The sequence below is a fragment of the Eurosta solidaginis genome, chromosome 1, assembly GCF_040869045.1.
Source record: "Eurosta solidaginis isolate ZX-2024a chromosome 1, ASM4086904v1, whole genome shotgun sequence".
NCBI lineage: Eukaryota > Metazoa > Arthropoda > Insecta > Diptera > Tephritidae > Eurosta > Eurosta solidaginis.
Genome location: NC_090319.1, coordinates 318,540,680 through 318,554,401, shown reverse-complemented (window position 1 = coordinate 318,554,401; position 13,722 = coordinate 318,540,680). Strand labels below are relative to the sequence as shown.

The 13,722-nt window shown below is 35.9% G+C and overlaps 1 protein-coding gene across 1 annotated transcript in view; it reads left to right on the top strand.

Annotated features, from left to right (window-relative positions):
* The window catches only part of tnc (tenectin), a 338,614-nt gene that overhangs the window by 183,215 nt on the left and 141,677 nt on the right, over positions 1 to 13,722 (top strand). The window contains exon 2 of the mRNA XM_067761737.1: positions 229 to 333. Within this exon, the coding sequence (XP_067617838.1) occupies positions 240 to 333 (94 nt within the window). The 5' untranslated portion in view covers positions 229 to 239. The remainder of the gene's footprint in view (positions 1 to 228; positions 334 to 13,722) is intronic.

Genomic DNA, 13,722 nt, shown 5'->3' with positions numbered 1-13,722 from the left:
TTTTTATTAAAATTGTGCATTTGAATTTTTTTGACACCGTCACTAGTTTCCTTTCTATATAGCTCTAGTTTTTTTCTGTAGTTGCACGAAATAAGCTGTGAGCCACTGTATGTAGTTCAAATTCGAACAACTTTTGTGAAGATGTTATATAATTTATATAAGCTATACTAAAATTGAACAAATGTATTAACTTTCCATTTGTTTTTTTTTTTTTTTTTCTTTTTGCAGGATATTGCAAGATGACTAGAAAAGTTTCGAGTCCATTAGGGCTCAATATGTTGACGGTATCAGTGGCGGCTGCATTCATATTTTTGCCGTTGTTAACACAAGCTGGTAAGTGAGAAAAATAGACACATAATAAAATAAGACTTATCTACGCAAAAAACATAAGTTAAGTTCTTATATATGAGCACTTAATTATGGTGCGACTAGACAAAATAAATTATATAAAGACTGGAGCCGCTCCAATAAAAATTTGGTTAAAGCATCTCTCATAACAAATATTTTGCTTATTCACTGAGGAGGTACTACAAAAAAGAAAGCTATTTAACAGTAAAATATACGCAATTCATATTAAATAAATGTACAATATAAATCAAATATTAAAACAATGGAAATGCCCGTCATGATGTAGGTACGCTGCGATGATGGGAAGTGTTTACTTAGAGAGCTGGTGGTGAAAATAGCAAAAATATTTGAGGGTAAATCCTTGAAATTTTCCTTTGTGTGCTATAAAAACTCAGCCTACAGAAAATTCGCACAAGTTGTGTTAAATTAACAGGTCATGCTGGGCTCTTTGACCTCGAACGTGCCATTTAAGGGCTGCAGAAAAACTGGACATATGTGGCGGCATAAAAGCAATTAAAGCGTGTGCCTTTGTGCACTTCAAATGAATTGGTCATACAAACAACGCCGCGAGCTGCAATGTTTTGTTGTAACTTTGAGGTTGAGAGTTTAGTGAGTGCACAGCAAAGAATGAGCGTAATAAGGGTGCACCTGTCATATAAGATTTTGCTTAAGCATTGTGTGAGCAGTTTGATAGCAGTGGGTTCGTGAAACAAGATGGCGCAAAGGAGTATAATATTGGTTTCTCTTAGGAGTTTGTAGTATATCGCGATGTTTTTTACTAAATTTTTTAGAAGATGTGTCGATTTGTTTACATCCTAATAAAAAACAATCAATAAAGTTTGTCATGCGATTTTGGTAGGAGAACGAAGAAATGAAGATTCAGAAAAAAAAGAGAATTGCGGGGAGAAGGTGATGAAGAAAATAAGGAGTACAACGAAAATGAAAAGGAGAAGGGAAAAGAACGAAGGTAAGGAGAATAAAAAGGTGGACGAAGCAAAAAATAATAGAAAAATAAAAATAAAAACAGCGGAAATACTGCTTATAAAAGCAATGCTATAAACCCAATGTTACTACGCTCTCAGAGCGTGTCTATAATTATTCCACACAATTAGGTTTAAAAAGCATATAGAATTAGTACGTACCTAAATGGTGAATAAACGAGTAACAACACTTAGAGACCAATTGCACAGCGAGCTGCGGGCATTCTGCCTTTACCCTGGTATAAAGCATGAATGTTGAAGGTTTCGAGTTCAATACTCAGCTCCGAGAAGCTAGCTGATGAAGAGGTGAAATTAAGAAACATTTTCTATTAGCCACCGTTTACAAACGTTGTAATTTTGCTCTAATGTCAATCAAAATAAAGAGAATAGAAAATCTAAAAGAAAAGGAAAAATGCAAAAAAGAAAAAGAAAAATTAAAACAAAATTAAAGAAAACAAGAAGAAAACGAAAAATATTAATAAAAGCATAACAGCAAACAAAAAAAAACATGAGGAAAGGGAAAATTAATAAGAAATAGTAAACGAAAACAAAAAATAAAAAAATTAGAAGCAGAAAAAAAAACTACAAGAAAAAAATAAATAAAAATAAAAACAAGAAGAGAAGCAAAAAGAAAAAGAAAAGGGAAAATAAATTAAAATAAAATAAAAAAGGCAAACGAAAAAAAAGAGTTTACTTCGCTCTCTCCTTCTTTAAAATTTGAAAAGGGAAAAGGGGAATAGGCAATGGGAAAGCGAAATTTAGATAGGAAATAATAATGAGAAGGGAAAGATAAGGAAAAAGAGATTGAAAGGAGGAGGACAAAGGCAATGAAAAACAAACAAGAAGAGGAAGTAAAGGGAAAAGAAAATATATTAGGACCAGAACAAAAAAAAAACGAAAACAAGGAGGAAATAGAGGGGATAAATGCGGTTGATAACTTAAGTCATAAGGAGAAGAAGAGAACGAAGTTAAGAAAATAAAATAGAAAATATAAAAGTAGACCAAGAAGCAGGACAACAAGAAGCATAAGAAAAATAAGGAGGGAATAAAAGGGAAAAGAAAGGAAAGGATATAAAACAAGAACAGGATGAAAGTGAAGGGAACGGAACCAGTACGGAAAGGAGAAGAAAAGATCAATATGAGGGAAAGGAAATATAAAACAAGAAATAGGAGAATAATAGGAAGAAAATGGAAACTATAAAAGAAGGAGAGCAAGAGTTTCAGAAGAAGATTTAAGGAAATGCAAAAAAAGGAAAATCTGAAAGAGAAGAATAATTAGAAAGTGATGAAAAACGAAAGAGATGGACAAGTTAAATGGCAAGGGGAAAGAGAAGAGAAGGGAGGTGGAGAAAGAAAGTAAGGGGGGAGATAGAAAGAAAATGCAATATGAAGCTCCATCGCAAAGGCGCACTACAGCAAATGAAACCAAATTGAAAGAAAAGCGTGATAAATAAAACTACGATTAGTTAATTATCACGTTTGGAACTGTTTATTTCAAGCATTCAATGTGATCTCTTTGCCCTTTCCCCTTTGTTCCTTGTTATTGGGAGTCATACGGAGCCGAAATGAGGTTGATGGGAGCCATGCGGAGCCAAAAAGGCCATTTTGTGTGCAATTTATCTTTAAATTATTTCATCAGTATAAATTGGCGTTTTGCCTCCTGGCGGTCGCCAAGAAGCTCCAGTATTCTATTTCATGTTCCTCCCAATCAGTGGATATGTTCCCCTTCTTCACTTGCTTCCAACCACTGTTGTCGACAGAAATACTTTAGAGCTGGAGTGTCTTCTTCTATTCTCGCCAACATCATTTTAATTAGCGCTTAATCGCTGGCCGTTACGAAACAAGTTACGTCAGCTAACCCTAGTTCGCGATAGCTGAGATTAATTGGGAGCACCAAGGAAGTTCTTCTCTCAAATCAGTGAAAGTCTTCACCTTCTTCACCTGCTTCCAAATACCCCTGCCGACAGCAACACTTTCTAAGTCGTATTGTCTGCCTTCATTCTCGCTCTCTTCTCTAAATATCAAAGTCAGTTTGTTTTGCGTCACCTTGTATGCACCTTCCCACATGCATATTTGTGCCTGCCCTCCAAAAATACTCGTCTGTTGGATTCATTGTTTTTCAGCTGTCAAATTAAAAGAAATTATCCCTTAATGCATCCACACATTAGACAATAGACAATCGAACAAACCTACATGAAAACAAGTAAGGAAGGCTAAGTTCGGGTGTAACCGAACATTACATACTCAGTTGAGAGCTATGGAGACAAAATAAGGAAAATCACCATGTAGGAAAATGAACCTAGGGTAACCCTGGAATGTGGTTGTATGACATGTGTATCAAATGGAAGGTATTAAAGAGTATTTTAAGAGAGAGTAGGCCATAGTTCTATGGACGGACGCCATTTAGGGATATCGCCATAAAGGTGGACCAGGGCTGACTCTAGAATTTGTTTGTACGATATGGGTATCAAATGAAAGGTGTTACTGAGCATCTTAAGAGGGAGTGGGCCTTAGGTCTATCGGTGGACGCCTTTTCGAGATATCGCCATTAAGGTGGACCAGGGGTGACTCTAGAATGTGTTTGTACGATATGGGTATCAAATGAAAGGTGGTAATAAGTATTTTAAAAGCGAATGGGCTTTAGTTCTATAGGTGAACGCCTTTTCGAGAAATCGCCATAAAGGTGGACCAGGGGTGACTCTAGAATATGTTTTTACGATATGGGTATCAAATGAAAGCTGTTAATGAGTATTTTGAAAAGGAGTGATCCTTAGTTCTATATGTGGACGCCTTTTCGAGATATCGCCATAAACGTGGACCAGGGGTGACTCTAGAATGTGTTTGTACGATATGGGTATCAAATTAAAGGTATTAATGAGGGTTTTAAAAGGGAGTGGCCCTTAGTTGTATAGGTGAAGGCGGTTTCGAGATATCGACCAAAATGTGAACCAGGGTGATCCAGAACACCATATTTCGGGTACCGCTAATTTATTTATATATGTAATACCACGAACAGTATACCTTCCAAGATTCCAATGGCTTTTGATTTCGCCATGCACAACTTTTTCATTTTCTTCTACTTAATATGGTAGGTGTCACACCCATTTTACAAAGTTTTTTCCAAAGTTATATTTTGCGTCAATAAACCAATCCAGTTACAATGTTTCATCCCTTTTTTCGTATTTGGTATAGAATTATGGCGTTTTTTTCATTTTTCGTAATTTTCGATATCGATAAAGTGGGCGTGGTTATGGTCGGATTTCGGCCATTTTTTATACCAAGATAAAGTGAGTTAAGGTATGTACGTGGGCTAAGTTTAGTAAAGATATATCGGGTTTTGCTCAAGTTATTGTGTTAACGGCCGAGCGGAAGGACAGACGGTGGTCTGTGTATAAAAACTGGGCGTGGCTTTCACCGATTTCGCCCTTTTTCACAGAGAACAATTACCGTCATAGAATCTATGTCCCTACCAAATTTGAGAAGGATTGGTAAATTTGTGTTCGACTTATGGCATTAAAAGTATTCTAGACAAACTAAATGAAAATGGGCGGAGCCACGCCCATTTTGAAATTTTCTTTTATTTTTGTATTTTGTTGCATTATATCATTACTGGAGTTGAATTTTGACTTAATTTACTTATATACAGTAAAGATATTAAATTTTTTGTTAAAATTTGAATTAAAAAATTTTTTTTTAAAAAGTGGGCGTGTTCTTCATCCAATTTTGATAATTTTTATATAGCATATATGTAGTAATAGTAGTAACGTTCCTGCCAAATTTCATCATGATAACGTCAACGACTGCCAAATTATAGCTTGCAAAACTTTTTAATTACCTTCTTGTAAAAGAGGGCGGTGCCACGCCCATTGTCCAAAATCCTACTAATTTTCTATTCTGCGTCATAACGTCAACCCATCTACCAAGTTTCATCGCTTTAACCGCCTTTGACAATGAATTATCGCATTTTTCGGTATTTCGATATCGAAAAAGTGGGCGTGGTTATAGTCCGATATCGTTCATTTTAAATAGCGATCTGAGATGAGTGCCCAGGAATCTACATACCAAATTTCATCAAGATACCTCAAAATTTACTCAAGTTATCGTGTTAACGGACAGACGGACGGACGGACGGACGGGCGGACATGGCTCAATCAAATTTTTTTTCGATACTGATGATTTTGATATATGGAAGCCTATATCTATCTCGATTCCTTTATACCTGTACAACCAACCGTTATCCAATCAAAGTTAATATACTCTGTGAGCTCTGCTCAACTGAGTATAACAAAGGAAATATTTACAAATCTATCCCCTCCCTCACATATTCCCTCAACAGTCCAGTGTGAACGAATGTTTGTTCGACTGCCTGACTTGATTGACACGCTTTTGGTGTTACAGGCAATAAAAACAAATTGATTTTTCTATGGTATTTTAACGGTGGTCCAACAAATAGAGAGCGTAAAATAAATGTAGCTTGTAGTGAGTAAGTAACTTTAAAAATATTCAATACTAGTCAGTTAGGGTATCGTAGCTTAATATATGAGAGGGTGTTGATTACTTTTATGTCGCTACTGACACCATTGGCACCCCTGCCGCATATGTCCATATAAGCACTTTGGTCTACATTTTGGGATAACCGACTCTAAATACCATTTAAATTACCACTATTTTACCAAATTTTCGCATCTTTTCATTTATAGAAAATCGGTTTTATCTTTCAACTTTTACCGTAGAACATTTTCAGTATTTCACTAAAATTTGACAAATTACTATTAGCTGTCATTATTCACATAAAAACATACAAATAGACAGGTTGAAAATTGTGTGAATACAAACAAATAAATGAAAGGTCATTATATGCTTTTGTTTAATTAAGTGGGTTCGAGTCATTTGAAACAGTGCAAAAATTGTGTACCGAAAAATCTGTTGCATTTTACGTCTTCCTGTCGGCAACATATTCGAAGAACGCTGCATAGCAACTACTTTTACTGGTAGCGTTATATTAGGGTAGTTGACAACCAAACTCAAAAATGAGTGGGGAATCAATGAGTGTGTGTGGAGCCAATTTGTGAGTGATTGGCTTTGTTGATTTGGTTGTTATTGTTGTGCAGACAGTCATTGACATTGAATGCGAATTTTATTGTGCAAAAATTCAATTAAAGCCATTTGTGTTAAATTTTTGTATCAATTTACTTCTGATGAATCGTACAAAATTGAGTTGATTCATTCGAATTTATTTAACAGTCACAAATTGATGTGCACTAATTTAGGGATACTTATGTACTTGTTGCTGTTGTTGTTGTTGTAGCAGTGCTTCGCCCCACCTAATAGTTGCGACCGATCACAAATTGTCATCTATATCCTGTAATGGGAGTCCAAGGAAACTTGCTGTTTCATCAGGGGCGGACCATAATGAAAGGGGTGTTAGAGGTGTTGGTTGCATATTACAATTAAAGAGATGGTTGGTGACACATTGCAAGCGGGGCATACATTTTTTATGTCGGGGTTGATTCTGGATAGGTAAGAGTTTAACCTGTTACAGTATCCAGAACGAAGTTGAGCTAGAGTGACTCGCGTTTCCCTGGGGTGTATGCGTTCCTCTTCCACAAGTTTTGGGTACTGTTCTTTGAGTACTGGATTCACCGGACAATTTCTGGCATAATGGTCCGACGCCTGTTTGTGGAGTTCACTGAGGAGCTGCTTGTGTTTTTTTTTTTTTTTGCTTCATATGGCTGAGTTCTCAGGTGCCGTATTTCCTCATAATGCTTACGGAGATGACTCCTTAAGCCCCTAGGCAATGTTGGCTCATCAATCAGATGTCTTTTAGGATGCCCAGGTTTCTGGGTATTCAACAGGAGCTGTTTGGTTAGCATCTCATTTCTCTCCCTGATGGGGAGTATTCTCGCCTCATTATGTAGATGGTATTCTGGGGACATAAGAAGACAGCCCGTGGCGGTTCTGAGAGCAGTATTTTGGCAGGCCTCTAGCTTCTTCAAGTGGGTAGTTTTTAGGCTTGGTTTTCATATAGGGGACGCGTAGCATGCAATCGGCTGGCCAATTGGTTTGTATGTTGTAATGAGCGTTTCTGAAACTGGAAAGATCAGGGAAGAAGCCGTTTATTGGTTTGCAAAGCACATCGATCAGTGGGCCTAGGCCTGTGGCCATTATTGTGCAGTCATCGGCGTAGGAAACGATAGTAGCTCCTTCTGGTGGCAAAATAGCTTAGATATGTAGATTTTGATAGGTCTAGTGCAATGAGTACTGTTGTATGGTGGGGGTTTTGATTTAAACCGCACTTTATCTGGGTGCTGATGGCATTTAGCGCGGTGGTGGTGCTATGTAGTTTTCCGAAGCCATGCTGATGACAGGCTAGCTGCAAATTTGCTTTGAAGTAGGGAGCAAAATGGCTTCAAGCGTCTTGGCTACTGGCGATAGGAGAGATATCGGGCAATATGACTCTCCTATGTTAGCTGGTTTCCTAGGCTTATGTACTTGATTTGCGTGCATACGACCGTAGTTCACAAGTCGGTTTACTAGATACAAAAATGGCCAAAACTAATTGATAAATCAAGGGCAAAGTATAGCTTTATACAAGGCTGACTTTACTGACCGTTCTACTGTGGAAGGTTGCTTACACGTCGAACTTCGGCTGAACTGTGTTTTGTTCCCACATCGAAGGAAAAGGTCGCTATTTCAAATTAATCCTTTTCGTCACTCATCCCAGTAATGCATAGTAAGAAGTACTAGGCGAAGCCTTCACTTAAACCAAAGACTTTGTAAAAAAATCTCTGCTTGTGATATGCCAAAATAGTTTGCAACTCCGTAGTTCAAGCTGGTGCTATCTGGAAGAAATATTTAAAATAAAGTATCTTCCTTGTTAAAGCAGAGGAAGCTTCGTCGTACGGTAACTAGCTTCATTAAAGTACTATGCCGACAATCTAGAGAATGTTTTGGTATGAGGAACGCACGTCTTCCGTAAATTAAATTAAATAAATAATTTATTTAAACAACGTGACATCAGGACGAACAAGGCGACAGCTGTTTCGATTATACCTTGTAAATCTCTTGAAACCCTTTCTCCCGGGAGTGGGATTTGAACCCGCACTCCTACGATGGTTGAAGTATTACAAACGCATTCAGCCACGTCATGCCTTAGTTGTTGTAAAGTTTTTCCCAATTACCTTCCTTGAATATTTTATTCTTTTACACACTACGTACTTTGTATGTAATTATGGTTAAAGTTATGCTTGTTGGTAAGGCGGTTTCAAAGAAACTGGTATTGTTACTGTTTTTGTTAAATTTATAGAGCTACAACGAATTAACCAATGTTGTCTATTTGTATACAAGGTATGATCGAAACAGATGCCGCCTTGTCCGTCCTGATGACACGTTGTTTAAATTTTTCCCAAATTATTAAATAAATTATAAAATTAAAAATTGCTTCAAATAAATGTTTTCATACATTTAGAGCAATACGGGCAATCCCCGCTTAATTCATACACATAAATTAAATTAAATTAAATTAAATAAGATAAAGTGAAGAAAATAATAATAAAATTAAAAAAAATAAAACAGAATAAATTGAAAAAAAAATATATATATATATATATATTTAAAAAAATAAAAATAATATACAATAAGATAATATAAAAAAAATTTTAATACAAAAATTAAATAAAATTTTAAAAGTATAAAATTAAAATTAAATAAAGAGAAAAAAGATGTGAATAAAAATATGGAAATAAATTAAATGAAAAAACAAAATAAAATAAAATTTAAAAAAATAAGAGGAAAAAAATTATAAAATGAAAACAAAATTAGTAAAATGAAATAAAATAAAATGAAAAAAATGCAAAAAATTTAATTAAATAAAAAAAGGCAACCCTTATCTGCCTCTTCACTAGTATAAAGTATGAATGTAGGAGATTTCCAGTTCAATACTCAGCTTCCGAGAAGCTAGCTGATGAAAAAGTGAAACTCAGAAACATTTCCTAGTAACCATCACCATTTGTAAACTTTGTAATTTTTCTCTAATATCAACAATTAAATAAAATAAAAAAATAAAAACAAAATAAAATAATAAATAACATATAAAATTATATAACATAAAATGAATAAAAGTTATTATATGTGCTGATTTGGAGCTTTACTGCCGCTGAAGTTAAGGCAAGACAATTTTTTCCTTTTTAAAAATTGTTTTTCCTTCCTGTTCCCTCCTACGCGTTTCGCTGCTGTCGCATCTTCTTCAGGGAGTCTGATTTTTATTTAAAAAAAGAGAGTATATCGTTAACAATTATACACATTCCAATCAACAATTATTTTATATCACACTTACATTCAACTATTTACTAATAACTAAATCATCGACCGTAAAGCTCCAAATCAGCACATATAAAAACTGACATTTTGGCCCAATTTAAAAAAAGGAATAAAAATTATGTTTATTTAAAACTGAAAAAGATAAATAAAATTTAAAAAGAAACAATATCATAAAATAAAATTAAATTAAATTAATTCAAATAAAATAAAATAAAATAAAACAAAATAAAAGAAAATAATAAGAAAAAGATAAAAATTTAATTAAAAAAAGTAAAATTAAAAAAAAAATAGTAAAATTTAATTCAAAAAAAAAATTTAATAAAATAATAAAAATTAAATAAAATAAAATTAAAAAAAAATTAAATGCAATAAAATTAAATTAAACAAGTAAGGAAGGCTAAGTTCGGGTGTAACCGAACATTACATACTCAGTTGAGAGCTGTGGAGACAAAGTAAGGGAAAATCACCATGTTGTAAAAAGGACCTAGGGTAACCCTGGAATGTGTTTGTATGACATGTGTATCAAATGGAAGTGGGCTATAGTTCTATAGATGGACGCCATTTAGGGATATCGCCATAAAGGTGGACCAGGCCTGACTCTAGAATTTGTTTGTACGATATGGGTATCAAATGAAATGTGTTAATGATAATTTTAAAAGGGAGTGGGGCTAAGTTCTATAGGTGGACGCCTTTTCGACATATCGCCATAAAGGTGGACCAGGGGTGACTCTAGAATTTATTTTGTACGATATGAGTATCAAATGAAAGGTGTTAATGAGTATTTAAGAGGGCGTGGGCCTTAGTTCTATATGTGGACGCCTTTTCGAGATATCGCCATAAAGGTGGATCAGGGGTGACTCTAGAATTTGTTTGTACGATATGAGTATCAAATGAAAGGTGTTAATGAGTATTTTAAAAGGGCGTGGGCCTAAGTCCTATAGATGGACGCCTTTTCGAGATATCGCCATAAAGATGGACCAGGGGTGACTCTAGAATTTGTTTGTACGATATGAGTATCAAATGAAAGGTGTTAATGAGTAGTTTAAGAGGGCGTGGGCCTTAGTTCTATATGTGAAAGCCTTTTCGAGATATCGCCATAAAGGTGGACCAGGGGTGACTCTAGAATTCGTTTGTACGATATGAGTATCAAATGAAAGGTGTTAATGAGTATTTTAAAAGGGCGTGGGCCTAAGTTCTATAGATGGACGCCTTTTCGAGATATCGCCATAAAGATGGACCAGGGGTGACTCTAGAATTTGTTTGTACGATATGAGTATCAAATGAAAGGTGTTAATGAGTATTTTAAGAGGGCGTGGGCCTTAGTTCTATATGTGGACACCTTTTCGAGATTTCGCCATAAAGGTGGACCAGGGGTGACTCTAGAATTTGTTTGTACGTTATGGGTATCAAATGAAAGGTGTTAAAAAGGCCGTGGACCTTGTTTGTTTGTACTATATGGGTATCAAATGAAAGGTGTTAATGAGTATTTTAAAAGGGAGTGGGCCTTAGTTCTATAGGTGGACGCCTTTTCGGAATATCGTTATAAAAGTGGACCAGGGTTGACTCTAGAATGCTTTTGTACAATATGGGTATCAAACGAAAGGTGTTAATGAGTATTTTAAAAGGGAGTGGGCCTTAGTTCTATAGGTGGACGCCTTTTCGGAATATCGTTATAAAAGTCGACCAGGGTTGACTCTAGAATGCTTTTGTACAATATGGGTATCAAACGAAAGGTGCTAACAAGTGTTTTAAAAGAAAGTGGGCCTTAGTTCTATGGGTGGACGCCTTTTTGGGATATCGCCATAAACGTGGACCAGGGGTGACTCTAGAATGCGTTTGTACGATATGGGTATAAAATGAAAGGTGTTAATAAGTATTTTAAAAGGGCGTGGGCCTTAGTTCTATAGGTGGACGCCTTTTCGAGATATCGCCATAAATGTGGACCAGGGGTGACTCTAGAATTTGTTTGTACGATATGAGTATCAAATGAAAGGTGTTAATAAGTATTTTAAAAGGGCGTGGGCCTTAGTTCTATAGGTGGACGCCTTTTCAAGATATCGCCATAAAGGTGGACCAGGGGTGACTCTAGAATTTGTTTGTACTATATGGGTATCAAACGAAAGGTGTTAATGAGTATTTTAAAAGGGAGTGGGCCTTAGTTCTATAGGTGGACGCCTTTTCAAGATATCGCCATAAAGGTGGACCAGGGGTGACTCTAGAATTTGTTTGTACTATATGGGTATCAAACGAAAGGTGTTAATGAGTATTTTAAAAGGGAGTGGGCCCTTAGTTCTATAGGTGGACGCCTTTTCGGAATATCGTTATAAAAGTGGACCAGGGTTGACTCTAGAATGCTTTTGTACAATATGGGTATCAAACGAAAGGTGTTAATAAGAGTTTTAAAAGGGAGTGGGCCTTAGTTCTATGGGTGGACGCCTTTTCGGGATATCGCCATAAACGTGGACCAGGGGTGACTCTAGAATGCGTTTGTACGATATGGGTATCAAATGAAAGGTGTTAATGAGTATTTTAAAAGAGCGTGGGCCTTAGTTCTATAGGTGGACGCCTTTTCGAGATATCGCCATAAAGGTGGACCAGGGGTGACTCTATAATTTGTTTGTACTATATGGGTATCAAATGAAAGGTGTTAATGAGTATTTTAAAAGGGAGTGGGCCTTAGTTCTATAGGTGGACGCCTTTTCGGAATATCGTTATAAAAGTGGACCAGGGTTGACTCGAAAATGCTTTTGTACAATATGGATATCAAACGAAAGGTGTTAATAAGTGTTTTAAAAGGGAGTGGGGCTTAGTGTTATGGGTGGACGCCTTTTCGGGATATAGCCATAAACGTGGACCAGGGGTGACTCTAGAATGCGTTTGTACGATATGGATATCAAATGAAAGGTGTTAATGAGTATTTTAAAAGAGCGTGGGCCTTAGTTTTATAGGTGGACGTCTTTTCGAGATATCGCCATAAATGTGGACCAGGGGTGACTCTAGAATTTGTTTGTACGATATGGGTATCAAATGAAAGGTGTTAATGAGTATTTTAAAAGGGCGTGTGCCTTAGTTCTATAGGTGGACGCCTTTTTGGAATATCGTTATAAAAGTGGACCAGGGTTGACTCTAAAATGCTTTTGTACAATATGGGTATCAAACGAAAGGTGTTAATAAGTGTTTTAAAAGGGAGTGGGCCTTAGTTCTATGGGTGGACGCCTTTTCGGGATATAGCCATAAACGTGGACCAGGGGTGACTCTAGAATGCGTTTGTACGATATGGGTATCAAATTAAAGGTATTAATGAGGGTTTTAAAAGGGAGTGGCCCTTAGTTGTATATGTGAAGGCGTTTTCGATATATCGACCAAAATGTGAACCAGGGTGATCCAGAACACCATATGTCGTGTACCGCTAATTTATTTATATATGTAATACCACGAGCAGTATTCCTTCCAAGATTCCAAGGGCTTTTGATTTCGCCCAGCAAAACTTTTTCATTTTCTTCTACTTAATATGGTAGGTGTCACACCCATTTTACCAAGTTTTTATCTAGAGTTATATTTTGCGTCAATAGACCAATACAATTATCATGTTTCATCCCTTTTTTCGTATTTGGTATATAATTATGGCATTTTTTTCATTTTTCGTAATTTTCGATATCGAAAAAGTGGGTGTGATCATAGTCGGATTTCGGCCATTTTTTACACCAATACAAAGTGAGTTCAGATAAGTACGTGAATTGCGTTTAGTAAAGATATATCGATTTTTGCTCAAATTATCGTGTTAATGGCCGAGCGGAAGAACAGACGGTCAACTGTGTATAAAAACTGGGCGTGGCTCCAAACCGATTTCGCCCTTTTTCACAGAAAACAGTTATCGTCCTAGAGTCTAAGCCTCTACCAAATTTCACAAGGATTGGTAAATTTTTGTTCGAATTATGGCATTAAAAGTATCCTAGACAAATTAAATGAAAAAGGGCGGAGCCACGCCCATTTTGAAATTTTTTTTTATTTTTGTATTTTGTTGCAAAATATCTTTACTGGGGTTGAATGTTGACATAATTTACTTATATACTGT